The 11,869-nt window shown below is 35.9% G+C and overlaps 1 protein-coding gene across 1 annotated transcript; it reads left to right on the top strand.

The window, feature by feature from the left end:
• Positions 1–522: 522 nt before the first annotated feature.
• Positions 523–1,503, top strand: LOC142175883 (uncharacterized). The gene is made up of 4 exons (XM_075242890.1): positions 523–645; positions 796–840; positions 1,025–1,188; positions 1,449–1,503. Exons 1-4 carry the CDS (start codon positions 523–525, stop codon positions 1,501–1,503), a joined length of 387 nt encoding a protein of 128 aa, XP_075098991.1.
• The last annotated feature ends 10,366 nt before the right edge of the window (positions 1,504–11,869 follow it).

Below are 11,869 nucleotides of genomic sequence, written 5' to 3'. Positions count from 1 at the left end.
ACACACAGAGTTTCCATCAAAATTATTTACTTTATCCTGTCTACCTTGTATTTTAGACATATGATGTATTTCTATTGTACTTCGTAGTAGATGCTCATGCACTTGTGATACCGAATTTTTGGGTGTTCTAGAATTTGTGTACATTTGCTTTACATTGACACACTTTTATTTTATATTTCATTTAAATTGTATATACCTACTATTTTTAATGCATTTATCTCTCTATCTAACAAGATTCATGATTTTAAAAAAATAATAAAATAAATAATTAAGCTGATAGTTCACTGTTTGCTTGCCTAACAATGACGTTGGGCGCCATCATGACCTATTGTGGATTTTGGGTCATGACAACAAGATTATATCACCATATCTAAAGGCTCCATATGTACTTATCCCATATCTTCCTATGTAGACTACTCTCATATCTCTCCAACTTTCAGACAAGCTCTCACAACCTACTCAGCTCTCTCATAACCAACTACTTTCAAAGAGGCTGCTATTGATCCTAGATAGGTGAAAGTTATGCAGTTGGATATTGAAGCACTGGAGGATAATCATACCTGGAGCATTGTAGATCTACCACCTGGAAAGATACCTATTGGATGTAGGTGGGTTTACAGAATTAAGTATAAAGCATATGGGGAGGTAGAAAGGTTTAAAGCTATATTAGTTGCTTAGGGGTACAGTCAGAAGGAAGGCTTGGATTATGGTGAAACCTTTTCTCCTATGGCCAAGATAGTTACTGTCAGATCCATTATTGAATTGGATACTTCTAAGAAGTGGTTCATCTTTCAGATGGATGTTCATAATGCTTTCCTCAATGAGATCTTCATTGAAGAGGTCTATATGCATATACCTGAGGGATTTGCTAGACAGGGGGAGACTCACAAGTAGGTCTACAAACTCCACAAGTCTCTTTATGGGCTTAAACATGCCCCAAGACAATGGAATATGAAGCTGACTGAAGTTCTACTCCATATGGGCTTTCAACAAAGCCATTATGACTATTTGTTTTTTTACAAAGAAGGCTGGAAATGATATAGTGATCATACTGGTATATGTAGATGACCTCTTGATCACTGGAAATAATCAACAGCTACTGTGTGACATCAAAGCAGACCTCAAGAAAAGGTTCAAAATGAAGGATCTAGGAGAGCTGAAATTCTTCCTAGGCATTGAGTTTGCAAGGTCCAAGCAAGGAATTCTCATGTGTTAGAGAACATATGCACTAGAGTTAATATCTGAGTCAGGTCAAAGTGGCGCAAAGCCAGATGGAACACCTTTTGAGCTGAATCAGAAGTTAACATCATTAGAGTATGATAGTTACTTCAATATTGATAGTGCTCATTTAGATGAAGCTCATAAGAATCCTAGTGTTTTATCAAAGATTATTTGGAAGACTGATGTATCTTACTATGACCTGGTCTGACATTACTTTTGTGGTTCAGGTTCTCAGCTAGTACATGCACTGTCCTAAGAACTCTCACATGGAGGGAGCACTGAGGGTGGTAAGGTACATAAAGGAGGCACCAGGTTTGGGACTGCTAATGCTTGCATAATCATCAAGTAAGTTGATTGCTTACTGTGATTCAAACTGGGGAGCATGTATACAAACAAGAAGATCAGTCACAGGTTACTTAGTAAAATTTGGCAATGCATTAATATCCTAGAAGTCTAAGAAGTTCAACAGAAGCAAAGTTTAGAATTATGGCATCCTATGCAACAGAGGTTACTTGGCTAACATGGTTGTTCAATGAACTAGGTGTCAAAATTGAGTTGCCTGTAACTTTGATATGTGATAGCAAAGCAGCAATCCAAATAGCTGCCAATCCAATATTTCATGAAAGAACAAAACAGATTGACATAGATTGTCATTTTGGGAGGGAAAAGCTAAGTCAATGGTTGCTAAAACCTGAGTATGTGAATACAGAAGATCAACTAGCAGACCTACTTACAAATGGTCTGGGAAAAGCTTAACATGAGTATCTGCTGAACAAAATGGGATTGAAGAACTTATTTGAATCATCAGCTTGAGGGGGAGTATTAGCTAGCATCTAAGTGAGAAGCTGATAGCTAACTATAGTTAAGCTTAATTATAATGCTAACTATAGTTAGTTATCTAGAAGTTAGTAAAAGTCGGTTAGTTAGTTAGGAGCAGTTAGGTTGTTAAATACTGTAGACTATTGTACAGAACACAGTTTCGAAGAAATGAAGTGAGCTGATTCTCTTTTTCTCTCATTCTTCCTTCTAAATTCCCCTTTCTGGTTAGCTTCGACCACCATATCCATGGTTGTTAATACTTGGAGCATTTCTTTTCAACTACCTTTCTTGAACCAAAAGATATGATGAACTTTAAGTACGACAATAAAGTAATCTAACTTTTATTTTAATTTTGAAATTAAATAGTGATGGTGTTGTATATAATGGATTGAGATTAGTAGCGGAATCAGGAATTTCACCAAGAGGTGTCAAAATATAAAAAAGTAAATATACGAAGAAGTTAAGGGATTCAACATATATTATATATACATAAAAATAAAATTCTGGCCTAATTTCACAATATAATTTTCTGGCTAAGGGGTGTCAGTTAAGGTGGCTCTGCCACCGACTGAGATGGTCTTTATTTTATTTTATTTTGTTTTGTTTTATTTTATTTTTTACATGAGTATTTTTGAAAATAAATATTTGAAGAACCCTTAATCTACTTCGTGCTTGCATGCTTATGGGAATCTAAAAAGTAAATTTGATTTCACATTAATAGTAATCTATCCTAATTAGGGTGGCTGGAATTGGTTATCTTAAAATTTTAAAATTTGCAAGTTACTCTAGCCAAGTAGTGTGATAGTGTCAGTCAAATCTGCAATAATATATTTGGCTTCACTATTTTGGCTAAGCATGGAGATTCTCATTTAAATCCCTCATCTTGCAAGTGCATTCAATTGTGAGAAAAGTGATTTTTTCCCTCGCTTTCGCACATCAATTATTTAAAAACAATTCCAAATATATCAATCTTTAGAACATCGTTACAAGACAATTTGCCTTAATAAATTTCAAAGATTTGCTAGCACTAATCTAAATCTTCACATTTACTTTGGGCATGAACTAAAAGAGCCCGAAAGAAATGGAGGAAAATAAAACTCAGAATGCACTGATTAAACTATTAAAAGAACAAAGCGAAAAAGAAATAATCCCTCCGTTCACTTTAACTCGTCAACAATTAACTTTACACACTCCGAAGAAATAATAATTGTAGTATGTATATTACTATATAACCCCTAATAAGGATAGCATTTCAAAAAGTCTTTGAAAATAATTTGAGAAATGAGTAGTTAATAATAAGGGTAAAACAAGAAAAATAAATTATCTTTCTCTTGATTTGCTAAAATGGACAAGCAAAAATAAAAATATATTTAAGTATAATGGATAAGTAAACATGAAAGAAGGGAGTACCAATAACATACACAACAATTGTACTTTCTATATATACTTTTTGATATGCAGGAGCATTTTCTTTTATCTATTGGTGGATTAAATAACAAGGGTTACATGTTACCTTCGAATAAATTAGTCATTTATGCTATGCAACATAATGTGGAAGTAAATGCTATTGTCATAATTCAAAATCTCATCATAAGAGTCGTGATTGCGCCTAGTACCTAAGACTATGAAAGCCTATCACGTAACGAGATCAATAGTAAATAACAACTTAAATATTAATGAAAGCCGAAAAGAGCACCATAATATTAACAAAACGAAAGTACAATATTCATAAATCCCACAACAGGTAATACGAAGTCATAAGCTCTAAATAGTGTACACAAGATGTCTCAAAATATGACACTATTTGGAATACAATAAACAATAGTAAGGAATTAATAGAAGGTGACTCCGAGGCTTGCGAGCAGACAACAAGTATACCTTGAAGTCTCCATAGCTCTGGCTCGATTCTCTAGCGACCAACACGATCTGAGGTACCCGAATCTGCACAAAATATGCAGAAGTATAGTATGAGTACACCACTATCGGTACCCAGTAAGTATCAAGTCTAACCTCAGTGAAGTAGTGGTGAGGTTCAAGTCAAGACACTTACTCGTCAAAATAACCTGCATAATATCAATATAAAGCTGACAACGGAAAAACATGGCAGAATAAATATCAACAAAGAATAGGGCATGAAATAAAAAGGCAAATTAACCAACAACTTGTAAAACACAAAGTGAAATCATTAAGGAAAAATATGGATATTTCCAAATCATCAACCTGTACCAATCACAAGAATAGCATCAATAATCACCCCAAAATACCACATCACATGATCATCAAATCACAAGTCACCCATATGAAGCCGCATGACCTTCACAATGAAATATTTTTCCTTATATAGCTATACGCGCATAAGCCCCCTTATCCCGCCGTGTGTGCATCACATGAAATATTTTTCTTATTGCAACACGCGATAAGCCATCCTTATCTCGCCGCATGTGCATCAATAAACACAACACCCTTATGTCGTCGCATGTGCATCTCGCCACCTTTATACTCAAAACAATAACAATCACCCCGCACAGCATGTACACATGTACCACAAACATCACCACAATAACAATACCAAAGCCACACTATGATATAACCCACGACTCAATAACAATGTGTACAAGATTCACAACAATAACATAAAGGGTGCGAGGAACAAACAACAATACAACATGTTTCATATGTTAAAAAATCTAATTCATGGCATATTAATAGCCTAAGGTCTAATCTGGTCAGTTGCCATACATACACCCGTGTACACACTAGTCACTTTATGTACACATCACTTCACATAGTACAAATAGTGCAAAGTAACCACACAAAGTTAGACAAGATACTTACCTCAATTAGGCCAAATCAATGCTCTAAACATGCTTTTCCCTTAAAATTAACTTCCGCCCAGATCAAATCTAACCAAAAATGACTTAATAACATCAAATAATGCAAGAGAAATCGATTTAAATTAATAAAGTTAAGATCTTTGCATAATTTTCCAAAAGTCAATAAAAGTCAACTCCAGGCTCGCCATGTTAAAACCCGAGTCGAGGGGTAGAGCTTGACTATCCATAATCCCACAAGTCCAAATATGTGCTAGATTTTAAAATCTAAGTCCAATTTGACTCTCAAATCCCAATTTATTTTTATACATAAAGTTATGTCAAAACCCCTAATTTCATCCATGAATTCATCAATTAAAGCTAATTCAAAGACGAGATTAGTGAAACACAATCAAATTCGAGTTAAAAATACTTACCCGATCCAAGTGGGTAAAAAACTAAAAATAGTCATGGATTTTCTAATGCCTCAAATATCACCTCAAACCGAGCTCCAAATCTCAAAATATGAAATAATGAGTCTAAGTCCCGAAATCATATCTTAAACCCAGCTGCAATTGTCGCATTTGCGATCCCCAGTTGCAGATGTCGTATTTGCGTCAATGCGACTATCTAATCGCAAAGCGATGCCTGCAAAGCCTAGGGAAACTCACAAAAGCAACACTGACTTCGCATTTGTAAAGTCTGCCCCCTTCGCAAAAGCAGCCGTTTGGTCGTAATTGCGATCACCCCTGTGCAGTAGCCACATCACAAATGCGATGCAAAAGTTCATAAATGCGAACACCCAACCCCCCTGCCTACCTTGCAAATACAAGGTACGCAAATGCGAATAAGATCTCACATTTGAGAGACCTGTAGCATTAGCCCAAAACCAGCAACATGTGAAATAGCCCAAATCACTTTGAAATGCGTCGGAAACTCACTCGAGCCCATCGGGATCCACACCGAACATCCACATAAGTCTAAAAATATCAGACGAACTCATTCAAAAACTCAAAACAACAAGATCACATCTGGAACCACGAATCAGATACCAAAACATATAGAATTCACATTGAAACTCAAGAATCGTTAAAATCACAACCAAGCATCTGATCGCCAAACCAACTCGGAATGACACCAAACTTTGCAGAAAAGTTCTAAATTACAAAACAGACCTATTCCAAGTCCTGAAACCAAAATCCGAACCTTATTTCCATAAAGTCAACTCTCGGTTAAACTTAGGAAATTCTAAACCTTCAAAATTGTCAACTTTTGGCAAAAAAAGCCAAATCAACCTATGGACCTCCAAATCCAAATCCGGGCATACGCCTAAGTACAAAATTATCATACAAACCTATTGGAACTATCAAAACACCGTTCGGGGATTATTTTCATAAAAGTCAAATCTCAGTCAATATTTTAGCGCATACATACAGAGATCTTGTGATTTGATCTATACTAGAAACGGGAAGAACCAGAGGAAGACTCTATAGCTGATAGAACCAAGGACAAGGTCTGGACTGATGAGAAAGTAAAAAGTGATATGCACTATAGCTTCTCCCATTCCATTCCTTATTATTGCTTTTAGTGCTTAGATAAGTTTGTTTGTTTTGTAGCCCGAGTGGATAGAAAGTGCTTTCTCTCGCAGTAGGGTAGGGGGAGATTCTTTCTATTTACTAGAGCAAAGATTGTACGAGGAGAGAAAGACATAAGTCGACTCAAGTGGAAATAATCATACTGCTTTCATACCTTATCTCAGGTTACCCCTTAGTGGGAGTATGGGGCACTTCGTCAGCAGTGGTTCGTTTAACAAATAGTCTTATTGCTTGAAAGCACACACAACATATACTAGGAGAGTTCGAGTGTGAAAGCAGTGTACTCATACCCCTGAGATAAGGTATGCTTTTAGTGCCTAAATTTTCGTACTACTAAGGAAGGAATACACTTTACAAAGGATATACTTAACTAGCAAATGAGCATTTCATACTTTACCGTGCTACTTCCCAGTCCAATAGAGGTCTTTCCAGTAAAAGAAGGTCGTGTACCACAGTTCGAGTTAAGATTCCAAACTAAGAACCAATTATTCCAAATCAACCCAAAACCTCCCCGAAATGAAAACAACCATCGTCACAAGTTACATAACCACAAATACACACGGGAAGCTTCAAAAGGGGAAACAGAATCCAAATACACAAAATGACCGATTGGGTCGTTACAACTATAGATACATAACAAATTATTTCTGGTGTTTACTATCTATAACAATCATTTAAAGCAACTACTAGGAACTTTAATAGTGCTCTTGTCAACCCCACCACCCACTTTCTGTCCCACTTCTTAGTGCTTATGACTAATCGACATTGAAAAAGGTTATTGACTTAAACAAGGATAGATGTTGAATTAGGGAAACTCTATACTTAGCCTATAATATAGCTTTTGGTGCAAATGTGCTATCTTTAGAATTTTTCTCCAAAAATATTATTGACCTTTATGATTGATAATTTACCTTTTTGTTGGAACCAAATTGGTTTCTTGTAAAGCTAGAAGTAATGGATGAGAGATAATACTAACGTGATTGCCTTTAGTAGCATTTTCTTTCTTCCTTCTAAAGTATCCTTTTTAGCCAACTCTAGTAAAGACAAGTGAATTATGTTGGGATTTTAAGCTTGTATAGCTTAAAGAAGGTGAATGAGAAATGGAAGGAAAATAAAATATTTGAGTTTCACTCCTTGGCAAAGGGACATTGTCCCATATTGGAGGAAAAAAAGGATTTTGATGGGTATATATATAATTGCTCTTCTTCTAGCTCTTAAAGAGTTAAGAAGAAGTCAAGCCTCGCGCCGTCGTCGTTGTCGCTCGCTCAGCTCGGATCGGCTTCGGCTTCGGCTTCGGCTTCGGCTTCGGCTTCGGATTCGGATTTGGTAAGTCTGCCAGGATATGACCAGATAGTGTGTCTATAGGATTACACGTTTAGAAATTACCTATGTGAGTATGAAGTGTAAGCCGCTTCAAAGGGAATGAAAGTAAAGGCCATTCTCTAAGCACTCATGAAACCAGGCGGTGTTCATGGATGAAACAAACACAACCGTGAGAACAATAGATGGTTAAGGATTGATTGTGACTTATGTTGTTTAGGTATACAACAAAGCTCGACGGTTCAAAGATATCAAATCTACCGATTGACCGAGTATATCCGATATAAGTTCACTACGAAAAGTTCAAAGGGAAACCTACTTATCCAGATGCAATTAATTCTTGCATGTAAAACACACACACGTCCGTGCATTCTTTTATTTTATAACCATTCCCCATTCATGTGGGGGATTGTTAGGATTTTAAGCTTGTGTAGCTTAAAGAGGGTGAATGAGAAATAGAGAAAAAATGAAATATTTGAGTTTCACTCCTTGGCAAAGGGACATTGTCCCATATTGGAGGAAGAAAAGGCTTTTGATGGGTATATATATACAATTGCTCTTCTTCTAGCTCTTAAAGAGTTAAGAAGAAGGCAAGGCTCGTGCCGTCGTCATTGTCACTCGTTCGGCTCGGCTTCGGCTTCGGATTCGGATTTGGATTCGGATTTGGATTTGGATTTGGTCAAAGATCGATTGATTGATTAATCTTTTTGGACAAAATTTCTTTTAATTATTTAATTAATTAATTAAATAATTAACGAAAAATTTAATCCGGAATAACCCATGACCCGCGACACGGGCCGGTCAGGCCCATTTTCTTTTCCGAATTATTTTAAATCCGTTTTCCCGCAATATTTCAAACAACCTGTTCCAACAGTCATGGCTATTTTTGAAAGGTTGCAAACCTTTTCATAAACAATGCCAGCAACTCTATAAATATACTTTGAATCCCAGAATCTTTCTTTACGAAATTTTCTGATCTTCTTCTTCTTCTTCTGCACAAAAATTCCAGTGTGTTCTACAGCCTTCAAGTGGCTCGATGTTCACCGGCATTTTTGGTACCAACACTCCGGTGAGTTAAACCGTTCTATCCTGGGAGGATATATTCTAGCACTTCGGGTACTTGAGGGGAATAATTTCTCTAAGGACACACTGTGTATTCAATGGGCTCGATTTATTCCTATACTATTTTTTCAGAATTTATTTCGTTAAACAAGTATTACTAACTTTCTGTTTTGTTTATATATTTCAGAAAATTTAATGGTTTAATTATTTATTACAACAATACAGATTTATAACAATCTTAAGGAAATTATTTTATTATATTCTGTATTTTGTTTGTGGAGATTAAAATCTGTGTGGTTTTCTATTCCTTCTGAATTTTACTATTCTGATTTGAAGATATAAAAACTTCATCAGAGTAATGAAATTCAGAAAAAGATTTGAAGAACATAAAAACTTCATCGTTTTTTGTGGAACAGTATATAAAAACTTCGATTTTATTTATTATACATACTTTTTATTATTAATAATAGTATTGCTTACTGTTCTAGTTTTGCCATTAATTGAACTCTTCTGTTGTTTACAGTGAGAAATGAAAATTGATAACGGAAATTCTTCTGCGACTGTTGTGGCAACGACGATAGCCTCGTCAAGCCGGACTATTGTTCCACTGGCAGAGAAACCGAGAAAATTTTTCGGAGCCAACTTCAAAGGATGGCAGCAAAGGGTGTTCTTCTGGCTTACCATACTTGGTATGCAGAAATTCACTAGTGAAGAACCTCCAGTGCCTGATGCAGACATGCCGGATAATATGTAGAATCAGTGACATGCCGGACAATATGTAGAATCAGATATTGCCTCTTTGCAAAGGCTATATCTTAAGTGCTTTAGAGGATGACTTGTACAATGTGTACAGTGTGATGAATACTTTGAAAGAATTATGGGACGCACTTGAGAAGAAGTACAAGACTGAAGATACATACTTGAAGAAGTTCGTGATTGCCAAGTTTCTAGACTATAAAATGATAGACAACAAAACTGTTGAAACCCAAGTTCAGGAGCTTTAACTTATTTTATATGACCTTATTGCTGAAGGTATGATCGAGAATGAAGCATTTCAAGTGGCTACAATGATTGAAAAATTGACTCTTTCGTGGAAAGATTTCAAGAACTATCTTAAGCACAAGCGCAAAGAAATGAAGTTGGAAGATCTTGTGATTCGTTTCAAGATTGAGAAAGACAACAAAACAACCGAGAAGAAGTCTCATAGAAATTCAACAATCATGGGAGCTAATATCGTTGAGGAGACTGCTCCAAAAAGTAAGAAGAGAAAGAGGTCTTCTGGACAGACTAAGGAGCAGAACAAAAAAAAATTCAAGGGCAGCTGCTACAATTGTGGAAAAACCGGTCACAAATCCCCTGAATGTCATCTCCCGAAAAAGGATAAGAAGAAGGGACATGCCAACATAGTGGAGAATAATGATGACATTGATGATCTGTGTGCAATGCTTTCGGAATGCAACCTAGTTGGACATCCGAATGAGTAGTGGATTGACTTTGGAGTCACTCGACATGTTTGTGCTGTCAAGGAAGCATTTGTGACTTACTCTATTGCTGGTCCCGAAGAAGAGCTTTCCATGGGAAATACTGCAACAGCCAAGATTGAAGGTTATAGGAAGATATTCCTGAAGATGACTTCCAGCAAGGTGTTAACGCTTGACAACGTTCTTCATGTTCCTACTAGTAGGAAGAATTTAGTTTCTACTTCTTTACTTGTTAAGAATGGATTCAAATGTGTATTTGTTTATGATAAAGTTGTTGTAAGCAAGAATGAAATGTATGTTGGAAAGGGATACCTCACAGAGGGCCTCTTTAAACTAAATGTAATGGTTGTTGACAGTATGAATAAAATTTCAGCTTCTTATTTATTGGAGTCAAATGATTTATGGCATATTTGTTTAGGACATGTCAATTACAAAACCTTGTGAAAGTTAATTAATTTAGAAGTATTGCCTAAATTCGAGTGTAATAAATCAAAATGTCAAATATGTGTTGATTCTAATTTTGTAAAACATCCTTATAAATCTATTGAAAGGGATTCAATTCCTTTAGACTTAATTCATACTGACATTTGTGATATGAAGTCAACACCATTCGAGGTGGGAAATAAGTATTTTATTACTTTTATTGACGATTGCACTCGATATTGTTATGTTTATTTGCTTAATAGTAAGGATGAAGCAATTGAAGCAATACAAGAATGAAGTGGAGAATCAATTGAATAAAAAGATCAAAATGATTAGAAGCGATAGGGGTGGAGAATATGAATCTCCGTTTGCAGAAATATGTTCGGAATATGGAATTATCCATCAAACTACTTCACCTTACACACCTCAATCCAATAGAATTGCGGAAAGGAAAAATCGGACATTAAAGGAAATGATGAATTCTTTATTAATAAGTTCCGAATTACCGCAGAGTTTGTGGGGCGAAGCTATCCTTACAGCTAACAGAATACTCAACATAGTACCCCACAGCAAAACGCAATCTATTCCATATAAAAAATGGAAAGGAAGAAAACCCAACTTGAAATATTTCAAAGTGTGGGGGTATCTAGCAAAGGTACATGTTCCTTTACCTAAAAGGGTTAAAATCAGACCAAAAACTATTGATTGCGTTTTCATTGGATACGCTACAAACAGTAAAGCATGTCGTTTTTGGTTCATAAATCCGATAATCCCGAAATTCACGTTAATACGGTAATGGAATCAGATAATGATGAATTCTTTAAAAGCATCTATCCGTATAAAACTGAATGTGAGTCATTAAGTGAAAGACCTAAACGACCTCGGGAAGAACCAAAGAAAAATACTCCAAGTATAGAAGATCCAAGGTGTAGCAAACGTCAAAGAACATCTACTTCCTTTGGTCCAGATTTTGTGACATTCTTGCTTGAAAATGAGCCTCAAACTTTTAAAGCAGCTATGTCATCTTCTGATTCAGCATTTTGGAAAGAGGCAGTCAATAGTGAGATTCAATCAATTTTGGATAACCATACATGGGAATTGGTAGATCTTGCTCCGGGAAATAAGCCTTTAGGTTCGA

Source organism: Nicotiana tabacum, chromosome 22, assembly GCF_000715075.1.
Source record: "Nicotiana tabacum cultivar K326 chromosome 22, ASM71507v2, whole genome shotgun sequence".
Taxonomy (NCBI): Eukaryota; Viridiplantae; Streptophyta; class Magnoliopsida; order Solanales; family Solanaceae; genus Nicotiana; species Nicotiana tabacum.
Note: the sequence above shows the minus strand (reverse complement) of the source record. Positions and strands in the feature narration are given on the sequence as shown.